At 33.5% G+C, this 24,165-nt stretch overlaps 1 protein-coding gene across 1 annotated transcript; it reads left to right on the top strand.

Annotated features, from left to right (window-relative positions):
• The first annotated feature begins 1,033 nt into the window (after positions 1–1,033).
• Positions 1,034–14,997, top strand: LOC131034081 (cytochrome P450 716B1). Its single transcript, XM_059216945.1, has 3 exons — positions 1,034–2,146; positions 14,266–14,453; positions 14,616–14,997. Exons 1-3 carry the CDS (start codon positions 1,165–1,167, stop codon positions 14,910–14,912), a joined length of 1,467 nt encoding a protein of 488 aa, XP_059072928.1. The 5' UTR covers positions 1,034–1,164; the 3' UTR covers positions 14,913–14,997.
• The last annotated feature ends 9,168 nt before the right edge of the window (positions 14,998–24,165 follow it).

Genomic DNA, 24,165 nt, shown 5'->3' with positions numbered 1-24,165 from the left:
AAAGAATTTTTTATTGAATTTGATCCAATTTTTTTGCCCAGGCCGCTGGGATATGAAATAAGGAAGAGAAGCCTTGAGAAGTTGAAGTTGCTAAGCAAAGTTCCCTTCCAACCTACAAGCTTTTTCTATATTTTTTCAAGGAGGTTTGAAAAAATTGAGTTCTCCACTTTACCTATAGTAAGAGGTAGCCCTAGATAGGTGTCAAGGAGGGAGGCAATCTAACAACCCAAAACCCAAGCAATGTGATTATGAATGGTAAGAGGAACATTCATAAAAAATAGAGAACTCTTGCCAAGATTGATAACTTTCCCCGAAGAAGACGCATAGTCCGAGAGAAAAGAGGACCAACCTTTAGCTTTAGGCATAGAAGCATTTCCTAGCAAGAGGGTGTCATCAACGAACTGTTGATGGGAAATAACCAACGGGAAGAGGACATGTTGATACCTTTGAGAGACGCATGCAAAATTGCCTTATCAAACTCCCTGCCTAGCACATCCGCCATAAGGATGAAGAGACAGGGGGACAAAGGGTTACCCTGTCTTAGACCACTTGAAGAATCAAAGTAGCCTTGAGGGGAACCATTAAGCAGAATAGAAAACATAGGATTGTTGAAGCATGGCTTGACCAACTTCACAATATATAGTTATTGATTGTTTATCTATTAAAGAGTGTGATATTTAAATAGAATGATTGTAGAAAAACATGACATATTGAAAATTACATTAGATTGTGAAAATAAATAAATAAATAAATAAAACTAAACATAAAAAATATATATTTTAATAGTTTTAAATTATTTTCATAAACTTCAATTTTAAATAAATAAATATAAAATCATAATTTTTTACATAAACTTTTGAATAAAAACCATTTTTTTCTCACAACTGCTTAAAACAGTAATATATATGTATTTCAAATGTCAAAGCGTCCCATGTGGATGAGAACCACAGGAAGGGTCCCAATGATATATCAATTCAAAAGAAAAAGACTTTCCTCCGGAGCAGTTGAGCATCGCACAATCATTTCTCCGTGGAGAGATGCTGCTGAGATATGAATTGAAAATAACATTGATTTTCAGTCGTTAATTGCAAAGTTTCTGGAAAGGCCGCTGGGACTAAATACCCTTTGTTGTGTACAAGCATACATTTACAATTGCATTGTGAGATGGAGTTTAATGGTGTCATGGATTTTGAGCACTCAACTTTTCTACTCTCTGTCATACTGGCCGTTGCGCTGGTTTTGCTAATGGCCAAAATGATGATTCAGGGCAAGATTGGAGAAGGGGAAAGACAAAAGCTTCCTCCTGGAAGTTTGGGTCTGCCTGTAATTGGTGAAACGTACCAATTTCTGAGAGCATACAAGGAATTCAAGGCCAAAGATTGGGTGGAAGAAAGAGTTACGAAATATAGCAGCGTATTTAAAACGTCACTCATGGGGCGCCACACAGTTGTTCTCACGGGGCAAGCAGGCAATCGCTTTCTTTTCCAAAACGAGTGGACGATGTTTGCGAGCACACAAGCCCCAACAGCTCTGCGCATTTTCGGGGTTCGGAGCATGTTGGACGCGGAGGAGGAAGTTCACAAGCGCTTGAGAGGGGCCGTCATGTCTTTTCTCAAGCCCGAATCGTTGAAGTCATTCGTGGGAAGAATGGAGTCCGTCATTCAGAAACATTTCGTTGATCACTGGGAAGGAAAAGAGAGAGTTACAGTGCTGCCATTGATGAAAAAGCTCACTTTCGACGTTGCTTGTGATCTCCTCTTCAGTTTGAAAGAGGGTGGAGAGAAAGATTTGCTGGGCAGGGAGTTTGATACGCTGTTGAATGGGGCATGGTGTCTTCCCTTGGATTTCCCAGGCACAACCTTTCGTCAGGTTTTGAATGCTCGGAGTCGCATATGTGGGCAGTTGGTGGGCATCATGGAACGGAGGAAGGTGGAAATTGCACAGGGCTGTGCTTCCCCAGAGCAAGACTTGTTGTCTTGCTTGGTGTGTATGAGGGATGAAAATGGGCAGCCGCTCACCGAGGAGGAGATCACTGATAATCTCGTCGTTGTCTTGATTGCCGGCCATGACACCACTTCTATTCTTCTCACGCATCTTGTGAGGATGTTGGCACTAGACCCAGAGGTCTACAACAAAGTTCTCCAAGGTATTTATTTGTCTACCCTTGTGCTTTCTCGTAATATTTCTCTAATTTGTGTTGTAATCCTTAATTTTCTAGGGATGTTCTGGTTTTGGTGCTTTGTTGGCATTTTTGCAAACAGCTTAAATCTTACACAGCTTACATTTTTAGATTTATAAACAGTAAGAATTGACTAACATTTTCTAGGCTTAATATGTTGCTTAATGTGTGTGGTTACACTAAGATTACACTTGTACACTTAAAAGTGTTAAACACTCAGAATTAACTGACATTCTCTAGACTTAATATGCTGCTTAGTGTCTGTGGTTTAAGACTGGCCGTGTGTGTGGTTTAAGACTGGCCAGGATCATGCCCCGGGCGAATCAGCCTATTGGCTCGTGCCCCCGTATTGGGTGGCAAAAACTACTTTGTGAAGGCCCTCGCGGACTTCATGCTCTTGCTGGCTGTCGTGCGACCTCCATAAAAAAAAATAAAAAACGATTTTAATATATTTATCTTTGATTTCAATTTTGTTTTTAAAGGGTAAGTTAAGGTTAGTGATATGGATTTTGTTAGAATATTAAATTGTACCCTGATTCATTCCTACCTCTATGCAATAATTTTATTATTACCCTTCCTAGTATGCAATTTTCATTAGAATATTCACCCTTTTTTCATATATCTTAGTTACCCATTTTTAATGGCAATTTTTTATATCTCCATTTTTTTTATAGTCTCATACATTCAAATAGAAATTTCATTTCCATTATTATCATATGTTTTATCTTTTAATGAAAAACATAAATGAATTTTGATAGGAAATTATAAATGTAAAGTATAATTAAACTAATTAAGGGCTGAACAATCTGATATGAAATACATGGTGAATTTTTATATCCTTTACATTGGAAAACTAATTCACTAAGTTTATGCCTTGGGTAACCTAGAAGAAACTAGAGATATAATTGTTCGTGCCCATCTTATATCTACCCATCAAAGTGTTGCAATCCTTTCACAAGATATTTACTAACCTCTACAAAAAGGTAAAAAATGGTATTTGTCTTTGTTATAATTACTAAGTTAGGCATGAATTTGATGTATGAAACCCTCTTAGTGGATGTCCACAAGGAGAGTCATATTTTATTTATCTCATATATTATCCTATAAGGTGTACATAGATCAAATCATCCTAATTAAAATTGTATCTCTTGTGTGGTGTACAAACAAATTCATCATTTACATTAACTCATATCAATTAGATCCAATATTCAACTCCTTCCACACTCTTACCCCCACTACCTAAGAAAAAAAAAATACTATAATAACCTTCTCTACTCTCAATAAATTGTGACATATCTACCTATTTTTCTTCTAATATTCAATACCCATTATGAACCCATATACTACAATATGTCCTATCTAGTGATTCCCTTACAACACTATCAAAGAGTTCAATCTATAACTAGATAGCACCTCATCAATCCACTAAAGAATAATATTAATACTATCATATGTGATCAGGATAAAAAATAATCACATAAAATCCTAAGTTCATTGGCTGAAAGTCAAGAATACATTCTCAATTAATTATTTCAATCTCTTTTTTTAAAATTGACAACAAAAATTAAGGTTATCCAATTTTCTCATGGATTAATCACTTCCCTCTTTAAGATGCCCAATACTTTTGCAATGCAAGAGCATCCCCAATCGATGAGAAATCCTGCATCAACCAAAAATATTTCCTTTTAGTTTTGTTCTTGTTTTGTTCATTATGTAGTTTTTTTGTGTTCTTACCGGTTGGTACCGATAGTTACTTGTTTTTCATGGCAGAGCTTATTTTCGGTTTCTAGGCTGGTTCATTCCAGATTTTCAGTTCATTTGGGTTCTTTTCTAGTCAATTATTGCTTCCGGCTGACTGTTTTTGGGTTCCAGAATAGTTCTTATGCTTACCAGGTGGTTTTCCTTCATTATCAGCTCGATTCTTGGTATGTGGACCTATTTTGGGTCTTGTCCGATGTTCTTTGGTGTGTGGTCGACCTTCCTGTTGAACCGCACCTCTTGGTTGTTATTTTTTAGAAATAAAGATTCTTAGGGCCGACCTAGTTAAACGTTTCATTTTCTTGCATTGGTAAATGTAATCTTATGAGGCCGACTCGGATATGTTCTAGTGGGTATAAATATGATGTTATGTAATCATTTGTAGGGGTAGAGGAAGTATAATTGAGAATAACAATTGAGATTCACATTTTGTGATCCGATTAATTCTTAGAGTCTCGATTGGCTTGTATTTGGCTGATAGACTGCATGTAACCGGTTAACTATCAGATGTTCTTTGATGATTATATGATGATAATTGGATGGCTGGTAGAAGTTTTGAAGCAATAATATGATCTGTTTATGTAATCTTGTTATGTTTTCTTGCTACTTTTGTTGTGTTTCTCTTGGTGCATAAGTTGGTTGATTCTATTTGAGGGTTTTACCGGTTATGGTTGCATCAAGTGGTATCAGAGCTAGTTATGGACTGGTTGGTGGAATAATTGATTGTGAACATTGAGGCATTTCTTTGGGTGAACAAATTATGGATTGGAGGCAAGCTACGAGTGTGCTCAATAGATCATTGAGGGGAGGAAATTGAAATTGGTATTCAAATCACCGATTTGAGGCAATTCACTGGAGTAGAAGAGGAGATGTTTCCTAGAAGGACAAACCCCTGAACGGTAGAGCAGATGATGGAAGACTTCAAGAATGAAGTGAGGAACGAAATCCAAAACAATTTGGTTGGTTTGTGGATAAACCCTGAATATGAGGATGAACATGAAGAAGTCAGTGAAGAGCTTGAAGAAGATGAAGGACTGGAAGATGAAAGAGAGGAAAGATTCCCGAGAGTAGTGGTACAAGCGAGTAAAATTCATAAAGTTGAAGTTTCCAACTTTTTTTGGAACACTAAACTCGGAGGATTTGATTGATTGGATCGGAGAGTTGGAGGACTACTTTGAGTTTAAGGATGTCAAGGACCCACAAAGATTCTACTTGGCATAGACTAAGCTGAAAGGACATGCTGCCTTATGATGGAAAGAATTACAGAAAGACAGAGTAGAGAATGGTGAATTGAAGATCACTCAGTGGAGACAGATGGTTGGAAGATTAAAGGCCAAGTCATACTGAGAGACTATGAATTGGAGTTGTTTAAGAAGTTGCAGAACCTCAAATAGAGAAACATGACTGTGAAGGAATAAACTAAGGAATTCTAAAAGGTGGTGATTAGATATGGACATAAAGAGATGGACAAAGAAAAGGTGGAGAGGTACATCAATGGACTTTCATTTAACATTCAAGATGAGATGAGTATGTTGAAGGTTTCCATAGTTGAATAAGCTTACCAGTATGCTTTGAAGTTTGAGGAGAAGATGAGAAGAAGACAACCAAATAGAGGGAAGGAGAAATTCAAAGGACAGATGAGTGATAGTATGAAGAAACTGGTTGAGGAAGATGAGTCAAAACCTAAGTGGAGTAAAGAACCAGAGCAAAAAATATAGAGGAAAGGCACTGGCAGTACCAATAGAGAATTTCCTAGCAAATGTTTCAAGTGTCGAGAAACTGGACATAGATGAACTATGAATTTAAATAGGGAATAGCAAGACGATGTGTGGCAAATGAGGAACTAGAAGGTGAAGGTATAGGATCTGACTGTGCACCAAAGAAAGGAGAATCTCTTATGTTTAAAAGAAAGGATACTAGATCTACTTAGAGGGAGTGTCTTTTTTCGGACTGTGTGTAAATTAGGTGGTAAGTGTTGTAAGGTTATTGTGGATAGTGGAAGTACTGATAATTTGGTATCTGAGGAGATGGTTGTGAAGCTTGGATTGAAGAGGCTTGAGCATCCTTGTCCTTATGAGGTAAGTTGGTTGCAAGTTGATCCAAAGATAGAGATAAAGGAGCAATATTTCATGAATTTCAATATTGGACCTTTCAAGGACGCGATTTTTTGTGATGTTGTATCTATGAGTGCTTGTCATGTCTTGTTGGGAAAACCTTGGTAGTTTGATAGAGGAGATATTTATGACTGCAGAAGGAACTTAGTCACTATTGAGAAGGATGGGCAGAAGTTCACATTGATCTCTTTGAAGGAGAAAGAGAAGGAGGTGAAGAATATATATCTCGAGAAATCGGTTGCAAAGGTTATACCGGAAAGTGACTTGAATAAAGAAATGATAGAACTAGTTGCAAAGGTTATACCGGAGGGTGACATGAGTTTGCAGAAGGATTTGACAAATGAGCCTGATGAACAGATGGAACCAAATGACAGAGAGCTTATGGTAACAAACTGGATGAAGTCTTGTGGCGGAAGCAAATTAGAGTTGCAGAAGAAAGAGAGTAGTAAACAAAGACAATGTATAGATTAGAAGCAAAGGAAGAGAAATAAAGAGAGTAAGGGGTTAGAGAAGCTGGTTGAGGTACAAGAGGAGCTAAAGCAAAGGTTGGCATATAAAGAAGATGTTTAGATTAGAAATGAGCATGGGATATTTTTTCCACATCCTTTTAGATTTTTATGAGTTGCCTCTCATAGAACATCTTTTTTTTACCTAGGTTGTCCGATGGAGGAGTATCCCCAGTCAATGAGCAATCTTGCATCAATAAAAAATATTTCCTTTCAGTTTTGTTCTTGTTTTGTTCATTATGCAGTTTTCTGTGTTCTACCTGGTTAGTACCGGTAGTTTCTTGTATTTTCGTGGGAGATCTTATTTTCGGTTTCTAGGCCGATTCATTCCATATTTTTAGTTCATTTGGGTTCTTTTCCAGTCAGCTATTGCTTATGGTCGACTATTTTTGGGTTCTGGGATAGTTCTTGTGCTTATAGGTTGGTTTTCCTTCATTACCATTGAAATTCTTGGCATGTGGATCTATTTTGGGTCTTGTTCGATGTTCTTTGGCATCTGGTCAACCTTCCTCCTGAACCACACCTCTTGGTTGTTATTTTTCGAAAAGATTTCTTTAATTCTTAGGGCCGACCTAGTTACACATTTCATTTTCCTACATTGGTAAATGTAATCTTATGAGGCCAAACCGGATATGTTCCAGTGGGTATAAATATGATGTTATGTAATCATTTATAGGGGAAGAGGAAGTAGAATTGAGAATAAGGATTGAGATTTGTATTTTGTGATCCGGTTGATTCTTAGAGTCCTGGTTGGATTGTATCTGTATGATAGCCTGCATGTAACCAGTTAACTACCAGATGTTCTTTGATGAATATATGATGATAACCGAATGGTTGCCAAAATTTCTAAAGAAATAATATGATCTGTTTATGTAATCTTGTTATGTTTTCTTTTTGCTTTCATTGTATTTTTCTTGCTGCATAAGCCGATTGATTCTCTTTGAGGGTTTTATCGGTTATGGCTGCATCATTTTGTCTACTGTTACCCAATATTTTTTAAGTTTATGAGAAGACCATAGAGCATGCTCTCGATAAATAACAATTCTTGAACAATTTTCTTTCCATGCCAAGTCATTTTTTCCAATTTATCTTGTGATGTAGTTCATAAGATTTATAAACTCCATGCTTCGCTCACATACATGACCAATGAGAAACCCCTATCCTATATATATTCTCTTCTAAATATTAAAATGTGTGTATTCACTATTATCTAGACTTGTTTCCTATCTATCAAGAATCTCTTTACAATATATCATTACAAAGTGTTCCTGATCAATGTAATATCAAATTTTATCCAAGGATGGGAACTATTTTTTTTATATTGATAGCTAGTGGTCAACCACCTTGCATAATGTTTCGTACAAGAGCTTAAAGCTTTATCTTTACACATCATGTTCCTACTTCTCTCCATTCTATATTTTTTATCTTGATACCTAGTGATCAATCACTTTGCATAATTCTTCATACAAGAACTTAAATCTTTAATCATTACATATCTTCTACCTACTTCTCTCCATTCTATGATTGAAGAAAATAAGGTCCATTAAAAATTTTCATATTATAGGTAACTTCATTATGGTTCAGGATGGAATGAAATGAGTTACATTTTCTAAATGACATATTTTATTCCTAAATCTTGACTTTATGTAAGCCTATGACTAATTTGAGTAACCTTTTATCTTGACTATGCTTAAATCTCTTAGATTTGGTAAAAAAAAAATTCTCCCATTTAAACCTAATTCTCTAATGTATGTGATTCCCTTTATATTAGTGATGGAATCTCCAATAGATTTGGTCTCTCTAGATCCATCCATCAAGGTTGTCCTCTTACCTCTTCATTTTATATATTAAGTTAAAAACTCTTTTTGTTTTTTTCTTGCTAATAAATCTTTATGAATGATGGTGAAATGAAAGTAAATCCTTTCAATGTCTTAATAGTTTAATAGTGAACAATTTACTAATGAATATTTCCATCCACTTGAAGAGAATCATATTCCATCCACTTGAAGAGAATCATACATATTTTAAAGAAGAAAATAGGTTTTATCAATACCGTCTATTAGACCTTTAAGTCAAGACTTTAATAGAATAAAAATTAATGCTAGATAGAAAAATGCCTTTACCATACCTATATTGGCTAAAGTATTATGTATATGGAAGTTTCTTTTTAGAAAAAAATGGATATATTCATTTTTATTTTAATTAAATTCCTTTGTGTTTGATTATTCACCTTCCAACTTGTTGTATTATTTCATGCAAAGAATAAAATATTAGATATCCTTCTAAATAAATAGGCATCAAGATAAAAAAATATTTTCACCCTTGTAAGATTTTCATGATAAAAGCTTTAAGTTCTTGTATGAAAATCATGTACATAATGTTTGTAGCTACTTGTGACAAAATTTTCATGCTTGTACATGATTTTGTGTTCAAATTCTTGAAAGAAAATTAAATAATTCCAAAAATTGGGATGAAATATTTTTTTCTTATCATGATTAAAAATTGGGAAATTAGAATTATTGGTATTATCAAAAAATGACTACTCTTTATGCATAGTGTGTGGCTTAAGAAATTGATAGCTTTGAATATTTTGATATTTTTCTTACGAATTTTATTTCCTCTAGTTTTCCTCATGAGAAAATAATGTTGAAAAGGAAAATCAACCTACACACTCTTTCTTTTACTAGTTCCCATACAAAGATTAAATAATATTTTATGATTTGAATAATTTGGAAGGCCAATAAAATAATTGATCCTCGACCAAATAAGTTGGAGATTGATTCAATCTTGACATCTCTTTCAATAACTATAACCTATAGTGTATGCCAATTATTAATAGATATAATTTTCCTTTAGAAAATACACTTGAAGAAAAAGCTTCTTATTCTCTATCGCAGATGCATCCATACCACTAGAGACTTATTTTCAACAAGAAATGAGTTTCAAGAAATATAGAAATGAATAACAATTAATATAAAGTAACCTAGGCTAAATATATTTATATAATTATTGGACCAACATATATATTTAGACCATACTTTCATCTTTATTAGGAGAGCCTAACTTGTAGCTCCTTGAACCCCATCAAGTACGTCCACTATATAGATTCAATATTTCACTTTGTAAGCTCTATTGCCTAGGAGCTAGAACTATGCAAGTGAGGAGAAGGGTGTTGAAATAAAAAATTTAGAAGAGACAAAAAAATAGACATACACTTACCATCCTAGGAAAGCTTACATTTTTCACCTTGTGAACTAAAAACTGAAAATGGGCTTAAATCTCCACAAAATCAGCCATTAAAATGAATTTTCTAAATTCATGACCATCCATAGGAAATACCCTTGTAGGAATAACATTAAACTCCTTTAAGGCCTTCTAAAAAATCCTTTGAACTCATATCTCATATAAAAAGAGATAAAAACTCTACCAAAACCTTACCATTGATAAATTATAGAAGATTTAAAACAATAATAAGGAAAATATCTAAATTTATCCTACTTCAAATTTTAGTTTGATAGCAATTAAATATTATTGCCTCCAATGTTCCACTTTCCATTTCTCTTGATTGTATGATTTGAATATAAAACCTAACCATTGATTTAAAATAGGGTTGTACAAAAATATCTCCCATTTATGTATGTAACCTCATATGAAACTTTGGCTTAGTTGGGAAATGTAGAGAATATATGATGGCATGGAAAACAAATGCATCCAACCTTTATTAATAAGAGAAGGAACTTATTTTCCTTTATAATTTCTTTCACTTATTCTGGATATATAATTAACAATAATTATGGCTATATAATGGTGAACTAATAAGCAAATGGGGAAGTATCAAATAGAACAATTATTATAATTTTTAAATTTAATTCGATTTATCTATAAAACCTTCTCATCTACTCATGTTATAATAAATCAACAGTTCTATCAAGTCAATAATAAAGTCACCTAGTGGACTTTCCACTCCATTTTCACCCTTATAATAATGACCAAAGGAAATTGAACCCAAAAAGTATAGAAGGGTCCAATATACACAAGTAATCTCTATTACAAATGCGGTTGTTGTTGCACCAAAAGATCAACCTGTTAATGTCCAATACAACCACTAGACTTATAGAATTCATAGGAGGCAATTGAGACATGTCACAAATACAAGCATTGCACTGCACAACACAAGGAGAGAAAGGGCACACACCTTGCAAAAATCCCACCCAGCACAAGCGAGAGGTTTGAACCAATGACCAATCTCTGATACCACTTCTTACAAGTGTGGTTGCCATTGCACCAAAAGACAGAACTGTTAATGCCCGATACAACCATTAGACTTATAGAATCCACAAGAGGTGGTTAAGCCATGTCACAAACTTGAGCACTGCACTGCACAACACAAGGAGACCAAGGGCGCACACCTTGTTGTTGGAATTATTCTCATTGATATCAAGGGATGTCATAGCCATCGTGATGCCAAGGGGTGTCAAGAGGTTTCAGAGAAGCAGATAGCAGTCGTGCATAACATGTAGGTTATACTATGCAATTGAGCATAACACGTCGTGTTATGTTGCATGGATTTCAACCAAATTCATCGTCTCCATATGTCGGCAGTAGTGAACAAGTCGTGAGTATCTATGTATCCATGGATTTTATGGTGTGTTCAAATGTAGGGAAGAGACCATGTTGGATAACACTGAAGAAAAGAAAATGGTGTTCTCCTTATCCCGCAACATGTTGGCCAAGGGTTGAATGCCTTGCGAGATAACACAAAAGTGGCACTACTCGCTATCCAATGTTGTTGAAAAGGTCATGTGCTAGTCGCGCAAGATAACTTAAGTTTGATGAACAAAGTGGTCCCTCTTAGCCTGTGGTGTCAAATGTGACCAACAAAAGTCGTGCGTGATAAGAAATTGTAGGGAATATTGTAGATCTCCTTATCTTGTACAAGTTAAGAGGCACACAAAATATAACACTGGGGAAACAAAACCAATGGCATCCCGTTATCTTGCATGACCAAGAAAGAAGCTGAAGAAGCCCGTGGGATAAGGAAAAATGAAGAGAAAAGGAAAATGTGTCCCCCTCTATCCCACACCATGCAAGTGTGTGCATGATTTCCACACGGAATAATTTCAAGGAGGGTATATATAGAGACTCCCCACTATCCCGCTCCTTGTTTCTAATAAGACTAAAGACTTTGCAAGGTAACACAAGGAAAAGAAAGAGATTCTTCCTGCTATCTCACATCATCAAAACCTGAAGAGTGATGGCCATGTGGGGCAATGCAAAGTCAAATGATATATGTATCTCGCACCCTTCAAGATAGATGGGTGATGGTCGTGTGAGACAAGACTGTGAAGCAAGAGAAGGATCCCTCTATCCCGCGCTTGTAAATGGATGTAAAGAGGAACTCACAGGATAAGTTAAGGAAGAAAGATGATGCATCTCACTAGCCTACATGAGAAAAATGGATGTGTGAACAATGATGCAGGGAAAGTTAAAAGGAAAATTGGCGATGCATCCTGCCATCCCGTAGAACTAGAGGTTAAGGTCATTATGACCATTAGAGGTGTTTCAGTCAACATGTTGGCAGCCCGATAAGGACGATAGCCTACATGGCAGTTGACTATGGTTGACCATGTAACTTGGATGTTGATTATGAAGACTTTTGATGATACATGTGTATATCGATTAGCACAAGGGTTTTACATGGAGGCTAGCCGACCTTGACTGAGTGATCTGGATGAAGAATATGAAGACATGTGGTTCCTTGGTGGACAAAGAATGAATTAGATATGCAGAAGTTGGTGATAATGGATTCAAGTATAGTAGTTGTCGCTCTTTTCAGGGCAGGGCAACAAAGAATGGAAAATGCATTAATGGCTACCAATGTTTAGGCAGGTTGTGTGGCTCGAGGAAGGATTCCAGATCATTTTGGGCAGAGGAAGATTACTAAACTTAGTAATCTAAGTACAGAGAATAATCAAAAGAAAGATTGGATGCATTTAATATAGGTGACAAATATGAGATCATATTCAAGAGAAATAATAAAATCTCTAGAGTTGTAGATCTCCACGACAACTAGCTTGAATAAAATATTCAAATTTTTAATAGAAGTAATCTCTGATGTGTACATAGTTGAATAGAGCAGTAGGTGTGATTATATTTAGCATTGGTAGGTGTGGTTGTTGATATAGTGATGCAGGTGAAAACAAAGATACTTCCACTAGTCGACTATTTTTTAAGGCATGTCGTAGAGAGTGTGTTGCTCCCAAGAGAAAATAGAGAAAAATTACAGAAGTAGAAAGCGTCAATAGAGAGAAATAACTAAGCATTTAGGAGAGTAATGTTGTGGCAGAGAGAAGAAGATAACTAGACAAATGAAGGAGGAGAAACAGAGGAAAAACTTTAGTAGGCGGAGAAAGTCATTCTCAAGATATGAGAAATTTGTAAGTGTTACAAAGCTCATTTGTAACAAGGATTTGTCATTGCACTGTCAAGTTGATCAATCACTATAAATCTTCGAGTGGGTGCTCAGCGCAGGGGTGGGTGATCGTTTGAGTAGGTTCTCATAAAATCAGGGGTTGGTGCTCCTTGAGTTGGTGCTCCTTGGGTTGGTGCCCTAAACTTTGTAAACTGTAATTTACCAGTGAGGTTGGATTGGAGCAATAGACTCCAACAGCTATTCTTATCGAGGTTTTTCCCAAATTGCGTTTTCGTCATATATCTGGTGTTGTGGTTTGTTTTATGTGTGTGTTTGTATATTCTTGATTAAGTTATAGTTTCAATATTAGCATATATATTTAAATTTATAAAATGCACTAATTCACCCCCCTCTCAGTGTCCATTTGTGTTCATCACTCGCAACAATCTTAATTTATTGTTGAAAATATAATTGTGAATGGTGTTAAGTCTAACCATGAAGTCTCCTTCAATATTCAAAGAGGAAATAGCATAATCCCAATGCCAAAGAATAAGAACAAGCCTCTACACCATTGTTTGTACCATTTAGTTCCTTAGGTTTTATTTTAACTATAGAGCCTAAAGAGTTCCTTACTACTCAAGCAATTGCCAAAGCCCCATTATTAGCATATCATGCATTGTTACATTTAATTTTAAACTATTTAATAGTAAGGGGAATCCATTTTACCTCTTTTCTTAAAGAAAGATTAGATTAACCTCCAAAATCCCTCATGAGAGATGAAAATAAAATTTAAATTAATGTTCAATTTTTATAATTCCCTCCAAGAAATTGAATAATCTATTTTCGTATTAAGTTTTCCACATAGATACAACCCAAATAAAATCATCATCACTATGAAATAGTATAGTTTTTAATAATTTTTTATATGTGTATCATTGAAAACATACATGTGAATGCCTCCATACCATTAAAATGATAGTAAAAGAGATTTATGCACTTGCCTTAATTTTTTTTGGTCATTATGAGATCATCATTCAATTATATTCTCACTCAAATTTGAGTTTGAGTTGGGTACATTATAGAGGCATAACATATGGGGTATATGCTCATTTTTTAATTAAGTTGAGAGATTTAATGATTTGAATGAATAAATTTAATTTAAATAATAAGTTATTTATTCTAACTTTAAAACTTTTTATATCAATAAATTGTAAATCATAATTTTCATGTCAATATTAGAATTGTTAATTCTTTGATTTAATTATATTTTAACTTTAATGTTATAATGTTTGGTAGAGCAAACACAATTTCTTTCAGGGAAAGAACCAAATGAACCTCTTAGATGGGAAGACAATCAAAAAATGAAATACACATGGATGGTAGCTCAAGAAATATTACGTTTAGTACCTCCAATTTTTGGCAGTTTCAAAAAGGCAACAAAAGTTATTGAATATGAAGGCTATATAATTCCCAAAGGATGGCAGGTACAAATTTATTTTAATTTTATATTAGCATATATAGTGAAAAAAATAAAAGTAATGGAGTTAAAAGTATCTTTTATTCCTTGAATCAAATGATTTCAAAATATCATCATGCAAATATAATATTTTTTTAAAATAATAACATATAATTTGTTTGATGAACAGATTTTTTGGGTGACAAGCTCTACACATATGAATGAAGATATTTTTAAGGAACCAAATAACTTCGACCCATCTCATTTTGAGACTCAAATTCCTCCTTACAAATTTATACCATTTTCAGCTGGACCTCGAATATGTCCAGGCTATAAATTTTCACAAGTAGAGACATTATTAGTTTGGCATCATTTAGTATCCAAATATAAATGGTCAAAAATAGTTTCAAGTGAGAGAATAATTTGTCAACCAGGACCAATTCCTTCACTGGGATTTCCAATCAAGCTTGAAGCTAGATCAAATTAGATATGCTTTAATTTTATAAGAAGAATGACAATAATAAGGAATTGTGTGTACATATTTTTACTTGACCCTATTTCAGTTCAAGGAATATACATTTGTAAATTTTGATGACATTATAACTATACAATAATTAAAGTAGTTTTACTTATAAAATTTAAATTATGAGAACATAATACATGTATAGTTAAATTTGAGCATATGGGCATTTTTTGTTAAATAATTCTTTATATTTTTTTGTATATAATATTTTTATGTAAAATCACAATGATTAAAAAATTGATTAATAAAAGAAATAGATTATCAACTATCATATTAATTCATGTTTGTGCACATTTTTTGATGCAAAATTATTATAGTGGCATTAAAAAAAAAATTCATAGATTTCATCATACAATTGTTGGTACTCAAGAATCTCTAATAAAACATTCTTCATAGTGTTATCACCTAAGGTTTCTAACATCTTATACAAATTTAAGATCTTGTGTTGATGTCTGTACTTATTATTGACACCTAATATTGCAATCGGATTATGCATCTCTTTTGTAACATATTGGCACCCTAATAATAGAAAATTATAAATAATAAAATATTAGATTCCCATCTTTGTGAAATTACCGTATCTTTTTTCCTTATTTATATCTCTTATTTATTAGTGGTGTTGATAAAAAGAGGGAATAAATGGAGTGTTGGAATAAATTATGGAGTGACTCTTGGATCTTGACATTTGGTAGATCTTGTAGGCAATTTTGATGATTTATACAACTCAAGAATTCAATCTTGATCAATGGTCTAATAATTATTTCATTTTTATTTTTATTTTTGAAGCAATCTTTAATTGTGTATATATATGAGATTTATTTTTATATTTATTTTTTATGCAATCCATGTTGTGGCCACGATTTTGTGAACTAGACCATCAACGATCTCTTGAAAACCCTGATCTTAGTGATTTATAATATTTATTTTATTTTATAGAGGAAATATATTGTTTATATCAATAGATGAAAAACACCAACCTTATAATTCTCAGACATTAAAATTGTGTGATTCTTTTTTTTATTGATAAAAGTGGCAAAAACCACTAAATTTATTAATATTAATATTAAAGTTAAAAGATATAGTATTAGTCCAAGAAGGGTGGAATTGAAGGCCCTTGACCAAAGTGTCGACAATAAAAATTCTTAGCCCAATTAAATAGAAAAATACCAAAAACCCAAACCAAGGGAGCAATTGAATGCCTTAGACCAAAGTGCGGACAATAAGAATTCCTAGACCAATTACATAGAAAAATACCAAATACCCAAACCAAGAGATATAACCAATTTGAAACAAGAATTGACCAACAAAATAAAGAGGCCAAACATGAAATCCATGAGGACAAAAAGGATTTACAAGGATTCAAAGATTACACAGCTACATTGAAATGACATAAAGGACATAACAAAATATCTTTAGGCAGAGAAACTCCTCCAAACAATTATGCTAATGTTAGGAGGAACTTGTTGTAGAGGGGGAACTGAGAGAGGCATATATTCTACATGAGTCGAGAGACTTAAAAACTTGTGAATACAGATAGGGAGGTTGATGAAGAGATCCATGGTGATAACATGAATATATGCACTTTAGATGAAACTAGCGTCGTAAGAACAAAGTAGGCAAATATATTGGCAATAATTGTCATCAGCCACCCCAAGTGGATGAGACTTGTAATAAAATGATATCAAAAAAATCATCATATGGCAACCCCCAACATGGGAGTCAGACAATAAAAAATCAAATAAATAATTACCTAAAATAATGTATTGTGTAACAAATATGTGTAAGAAAATGCCACATATCCACTATTATGTGGCCAATCATGTATGAATTACCTGTTGGAAGCCATCACCATTAGGGAAATAAAAATTCAATATAATGAGAATACCAAATCATATATTCATGTACTTCAACATACAACATTACTGAACTTGAGAGTCAAAATAATCAAGAACGATCAAAGAATGATTGCAATAGATGATCTCATCTTCAAAGAAATATACTAACCAAATGCTTGTGTGATTATTGATTTGAAGCTTCCTTCTTTAAACTATCAAATTGAGCTTGTTGTATGATTTTGTCTAATTCAATAGAGTTTTATATGGTTTATTGTAAGTTCTTGTTTTAAATCAAGTAGCATTTCTCAAGGAAATGAACAATCATGAAAAGTTGAATTTATTATCAAGAATGTATTTTATTTTATTTTTATTTAACATGATTAATAAAGTGTGCCATAAATGATATGGTGAACTCAAATATGGTGTAGAGATGCTCTTTCACTTGTCAAATCATATTTTAGTCACCATAACCATCTTTTGTTTGGAATTAGCGTATGTAGTGATTTTATCCATTCTCCCAAAATATTGTTTAGTGACATATATTCACAAGACATTTTTAATATTTGAAATGAATTTTTTTTTTCAACGAGTTTAAATTGAAATCTAAATTTGAACCATTAAGAGATGCAACCCTTACTATCATGATTTTTTCCTGTAAAAAAACTCATGCTCATCAATTTAGGTTCTAGTGGGAGTTGGAAATACAGAGACACTTTGTTTGTGTATAATTATACTCTCAAATCCAAATATTATTCAACAATTTATGAAACCAAATATTATTTTCTTATCGAGACTCCATATGTCAAAACAAGATCTAAAAAAATTCTAATTAAAACAATTGTCTATGCACATAAGTTGAGGGATTTCTAAGGACTATGGAGCAACAAATCTACTGAATATAGTCAAAGCGGCTCTCACCAAGATAGATGGAAGAGAAAATATCATTCAATTTACCTCCTAAAGAGTACTTTTTTGTTACTTTGATGTGACTACACTCTAATCTAAGGAAAACAAAGGTTTCCAGAGCTACATGGTGGAATTTTTTGCAGCTTGAACCTAATTATAATACTTCTATATTATTCAACTAAAAAATTTATTTGATTTATGATCTAATATAAATAACACACTAGTACCCCAAGGGCAGAAAGATTGAGTACCTAATCTCATTATGCATGTTAGAAATCAATGAGCAAGAGGGTCCAAGAAATATTGAGTTTTTATCTTGAAAGTTTGAAACACCCTATTTATATTGCTTTGCTAGTTCACAATGTTTAAAAGATTTATATCAATGAGAAAAAAAAGAAACAAAATATAGAGGCTTGTTTAAGGTGTGGGTGGAGGTTTTAGTGAGGATTTGAATCTAGGTAACTTGCAAAGATGCATGTAGGTGTAAGTAGTTGAATGTTGGCAAACATGCAAAGCAACTTTTAGATAAATATCATTTAAAGAATCTCATTCTCTTGACATATATGATCTACAAGTTTTGTTCATAAGTGGAGAATTAATGTCTCATATGTGTTTTGGTTCTAATTTCCTACGAAAGTAACTAACCCTATAGAACTATTGTCAATTTTTTTGTATATATAAACATAATTTAGAATTAGTTTGTTTTATCAATCATTGTTTTGATAGGAATCTAGTGAGAAACATTGTAGATAAAATTTCTTGCACATGTTTAAGACTCTTGGTAACTGATTTCTACGTTTTTTATTAACCCATGTCCCTTTCTATAAAATATCAAATTTTAAAATTTGGATAATGGATTTAAAAGTTATGAGTGTTTTAACATTGTCCTATTTTACCACAATCAAAAAACAAAAAAATGCAGTGATTATATGATAAAAAATTTGTTTCTAATAGGTATTAGCATTATATATAAATATGTTATAGGTAATTGAGTGATTTATCAAAATATATCCCTTCCTCCCATTAGATTATAGAAAATATTTTAGATTTGGGAATCAACTAATGAGGAAGTAAAACCATACGTTCTAGGTATCAATTAGTGTCAAGTGGAGCTAGGGATTTATGGTTGGAATATGAAATTGTTTCCTAGGTGGATTATTTAGTAAATGTTATTACCTAAGTGTAATTATAATGTTGAACTTATACTTGTAATGGGGTGTAAATAGGATTCACTAGCTTAGCTATGTTAATAATGAATTGACCAGTTTCCAAATAACATTACATTAAGGAGAGATGGGAACAATAGATTCAATTGTAAATGTTTAAAAAGCATCCAAGTTTGATTGGATTCCACCTCTCTTTATTTGAGTTGAATGGGATATTGCAACCTTGTCCTCTTCCTTTTGCACTTGCAAAACTTGTATCTAATTGTTGCTATCTACTCTACCAAATTATGTAATTATAGCTTTGAAACTTATGAGATGAACCTACAAAAGATAGAAAGATGATGGGAATATGGGTTTGTCTAGCCTAAATCCTGGGTTTGAATTAACCCTTGAAATGGAATTAAAATATTGAAGTAAAATGTTGAATAATATACCTCAAATTTGCTATAGATGATTGAAGGTTGATGATGCAATGCTCTGTGAATTTGATCACAAGTGTTGACATAATAACATGACATAATATATTAATGCATAGATGACCTACTCATAAAAAAACATTCTTGCATGATGATTGATGTAATTTGATGCTCCATGATGTATAGATTTTGAATAATATTGTGGGGTGAAATGTTGCATTAATGCTTGAAGATGCTTAAAGGATAATGATAACACATGTTTGCGATGATGAATTGTGAATGTAGGTGGATGTGAAAATTAATTAGAAGAATTCTCTTATATAGGATTATCAAGGCATTTCCTCAATTAGGCTAACCTCCAAAGTTAAAATTAAGACATCATGATCCAAAACCAACTGGTAGGAAGTAGGCACCGACATGTTCTAATTTGGGACTTGATTAGGGATACAAGGGTACTCAGAGCACCCTTGTATAGAAAAAGGACATCTCAAGCACCTTTGTCCACCCAAAAAAAGGTGAAAAAGCCAAGGACAAGGCACACTCAAGTTGAGATATGGACTCAAATCATCATGCTGATAGAGACCTTAGTTTTGAGGTAAAAAGGCCAAAAATGGGCTTAGATAAGAGCTAAAATGGGGTTTTTTAATTTTCCCCACATATATTGGTGTTTCTTCTCTTCGATCTAATTATTATTTCCTTCATGTTTAAAAGTATTAATTTGCATGTTATGCTATTGAAATTTACATAGATCTATGAGCTGAATTATCCTTCATCCAAAGATTAATGCAATGGGAAATTAACTATGTCTGTTTTCCACTTTAAAGGCATAATAGTATGTTCCTATATCATGACATTAAACATTTAATTAAAAGAAACCAAGAATAGAAAAGGTTCATACTAATTCTTAGAGATCATTTTCAGATGCGCTTTCTCTTTCACAACCAACCTCTTGCCTACCACATTTCCTACGTGGAATCTCTAGTAGTGACTCTATTCGATAAATCCAACTAGATAGGTTGGAATCCATTTATTTCAATCAATGGAGTTGGCCAAAACAAATATATTTATTGGTGAATATAGACTAGTAAATCCTAGCATGCATTATAAGAAAATAAAACATGCATATTTTTTATGTTCTTATTATGCACTATGTAACACAGAATAAAATACCAAAGGCACTCTATAATCTCTTGATCAAAATTTTCTTGGATTTTGAATTATATGATCAACCAAGATGACTCCAAGGTTTCTATAGTCAGTTCTTGATGTGTGGATAAGCTCAATGATTTGGTGTGATAAATTCCTAGTAATCCAAGGTGGACTTACATTGATGCATTAACTTGGTTGGAATGTTACTGGAATATGGGATCTTACTTGATTAAAAAAAGAACAAAAGGATAAAGAGTTGAGAAAGTTAATTTAATCCTATAAATGCAAGAGAAATGGACAATCTTTGGTGAAACTCAGGTAGACTTTGCTTTGCCATGCAAAGCAACAAGTTGATAAAGTTTAGTTTGGTCTCCTAAGGTAAGCATATGATGTTCAAATCACCACCAAAAACATAGACACCATCAAGATGATGCATATCAATGAAAAAGTAGCAATTAAAATTCAGCTTGGATAAACAAGTTTAGTTGACTGCGCAAGATACTTCACAATCAATGAAATACTAGTAGTATGAACATAAGAGCCTCACCATTAATCATGCACAAACACCTTCCATCCATCTAATTATTATTATCTAACATGAGGATCCAACAAGAAACCATGCAATTATGTAGAAGAAACAACACATTCCACCATATCTTTAATGAATTTAAGGATGTTTATTTACAAGCTTGACAAAAATTTATGCCTTCTCCTCCTATTCTACTCTAGCTATCTACTTTCTATCTAATGCTTATTAACCTACTATTAAATTATTAAACTATTAACTATTAACCTTTACAAATGAAGTAGTGGAGCCTCATATAGTGTTCTCATTACATTGATTGGCTTAGATTGATTCATAATCAATGGCCAAGATAGAAAGATAGAAATTACACCCATTACAAAGAATTTAATGCTTGACCAATGATAAATTACATTTGATGAGACATATGTCTTTCTTGAATAATTGACCAATAGATGAGAACAGTAGATACATCGGACTTTGTGCCTACATGTGGTAGTTATCTCTTTGATGGATAAGTCAAGTGCATCGAATCTAGATGCCTTGAATTGGAATGACATATAAAGACAAGTTGGTGATGACTAGGCATCACCTCATCTTGATTGATCTTTGTAACTCATCACAAGGAAGAGTTTGTGATGGAGGCATATCTCTTGATACTAAATATTTCCAAGCTCAATCATGAATGAGACAAAGGTTGGAGATATTCCCAAATTGCATCATCTTACTCTTTTGAAACTATCTCATGTCTCGATGTACTAGCATTGATTCTTGGATTTTTGGAGGAAATTCAAGATTGTGAAATTTTTGTTTTTAGCATCTTCATGATTTCTCTTTGCTATCTTCCTCATCTTGAACAAATTTTCTTGAGCTTGATCCTTTGATTCCGTTAATGAGTCTTGATGTTGAAATGAAGTCTGCCCCTTTATGAGCATCCTAAATATGTATTGGTGAGTTCTCCATGATGTCAGTTTTCTTCCATAACCTGAAAAACAAACAAACCTTGATCAAAATGTAGAAGAGAAAAATATTAATCTTAAAATTTGAAATGAATTGCCTTCACTTGACCTCTAATTTCACATTTCAAAGTGTGATTTTATGTTTGATTTTAATGGAAAATGACCAGAATATTCTGGTTCAGACCTGTACGCAAGTTCTAAACAGCTTAGCGACTTCGAATTAGCTTTTAACTTGGCCAAATTGCCTTTGTTTTCAATGTGATACTGCTGTGATCAATGTTTGATGCAGGTAAATGCTGATGTTGATTATGAATTTGTTGATCCCGGGTGTAAATTTGTTGTAGATATTGATCAAACTCGTTGTCTCCTACAGATGAATTCATTTTGTCCTGATCAAAGTTGCTACAGTTTAATAGTCAAAATCGTTACTTTATCTAATTGAAATTGGTGCACTAGAAGAGAGAATTCATTTTGTCTTTTGATCAAATGAAATGATCAAAACGTACTCTTTATAGGTGCTCAAAGGAAGGGTGTGTCTTTTCATTTTCCTAGGCTAACTTGGTTGATTTTATAAATTGTTTTGCAATTGTTTTTTTTCTTTTGAAAGAAGACCGACTTGATTATTTTGGAAATTTAAATTCCATCTTTCTAAGCCGGTTCCTTACTTGAGAATGGCGCCAATACTCTTCCTATCCTTGTCGTGGATTTACATGGGCAAAGGAAATGATATAAGGGCAGATCAGACTTCTTAGATGGCGAAGGAAATGATGGAAAGTCAGGTCGGGATTTGGAGAGGGAAAAGGCAATGATGGATAGGGGATTTAGGAGGTCAAAGGTAGTGGTGAATAAGAAAATTGAGCTTTTGGATGGGCGAAGGCAGTGGTCTTTAAGGTGGTTTACGCTTTCAAGACCCCAAAGGAAGTCATTCAAAATGGTTCGCGGATGAGAAGGGGCAAACAAAATCGCTCCAAATGTTCACCTTTCCAACTCAAGTCAAACAAGTTGTAAGCTCATCAAAACAACATGGCATCAGCGATTCTAGGAGGCAAAGATAGTGCATTATGAGCAGGTCAGGAATTTAGGACACCAAAGGAAATGATTCCCAACGTCAAACTCAACTTTTGATCACCAAGACAACTCAAAAACACCTCTTCCATTTGATAAAAACAACACAGAAATACAGAGGAGACAGTAGAGAAACCCATAAAATGGGCTCTACTAAACACAGGCCCTTACAATTGAATTTATAAGAAGATATATAGAAGACTCTAGATAAGAGTTAGTTGCAAAATTAATGATGGGCAGTTGAAAAGGTGACTGAAGTCTCTAGAAGTCACTGTGTGTAGGAATTTTCTGGAAGACAGAAGTTTCTAGGAGGATAATTAATTTATCTCCAACACCATTCAAATATTGACCAAGTCGCAAGCTGATTGAACAGCTTGGAGAGCAAAGGAAATGATCTCAGCTAGTTCGTACTTTTTAAGAGGCAAAGGAAATCACAAAACATTAAATTGCTCTTCTCCATTGGCAAAGGAAAGGACTAATCTCTTATGTCGCTGTTTGGACAGCCAAATGAAGTCTTGTCGATATTGCTGGAAAGAAACAAGGGAGCAAAAAATAGGGCAGATAAAAAAAAACAGATTTTAAATCAACAATCCATTCTTTTCATTCTATCACAGAACTGATTACAAAATGTCTCATATTATTGAGGTCTACTCATTTTGTAGACTCAAAAAAATTCAAATATCATAACTCCCCTGTTCTTCTGCTGCTATACAAAATGTTTTTTTGCTGCTATACAAAACCCTTGTTCTTCTCTTTCATTGACTGGTTCTGTAGCTCTTTTTCTGGGCACACACTTTTTACACATATATTTCAAAACTACATATATTGTCTTTCTAATCATATGTCACACAATAAACAAAGAAAAAACATATTAAAATTTAAGTTTCTAGATCACCGTGGAAAGATCTAAGAGGAAGATTTTGCCATCAAAAACAAGTTGGCATTTGTCCTTTGTTTGATCAGAAGACTGTAGATGACAAGACAGAATACCATGAGAGGAAGAAAGGAAATACGGCAGCATTAGTTTTGGTAGTTGGTGATTAACTCCAACACTCCTCCTTAATCACAACTGCCATCTACAATACCCAAGTTGTTTCGTTGATGCACAAAACTTTCTTTTCCCAATGATTTGGTGAAGATATCAGCATGTTGGTCTTCTGACTTACAATGTTCTAAAATTATTTCTCCATTGTTGATC

The sequence above is a fragment of the Cryptomeria japonica genome, chromosome 2 (genome assembly GCF_030272615.1).
Source record: "Cryptomeria japonica chromosome 2, Sugi_1.0, whole genome shotgun sequence".
NCBI classification, from domain to species: domain Eukaryota; kingdom Viridiplantae; phylum Streptophyta; class Pinopsida; order Cupressales; family Cupressaceae; genus Cryptomeria; species Cryptomeria japonica.
This window is presented reverse-complemented; position numbering and strand designations above follow the sequence as displayed.

What these genes read in the sequence shown, in the direction of transcription:
- LOC131034081 (XM_059216945.1), top strand. Translation starts at nt 1,165, where the DNA reads ATGGAGTTTAATGGTGTCATGGATTTTGAGCACTCAACTTTTCTACTC. An exon ending in CTACAACAAAGTTCTCCAAG is followed by an intron (nt 2,147 to 14,265) that starts GTATTTATTTGT and finishes AATGTTTGGTAG; the next exon opens with AGCAAACACAATTTCTTTCA. An exon ending in TAATTCCCAAAGGATGGCAG is followed by an intron (nt 14,454 to 14,615) that starts GTACAAATTTAT and finishes TTTGATGAACAG; the next exon opens with ATTTTTTGGGTGACAAGCTC.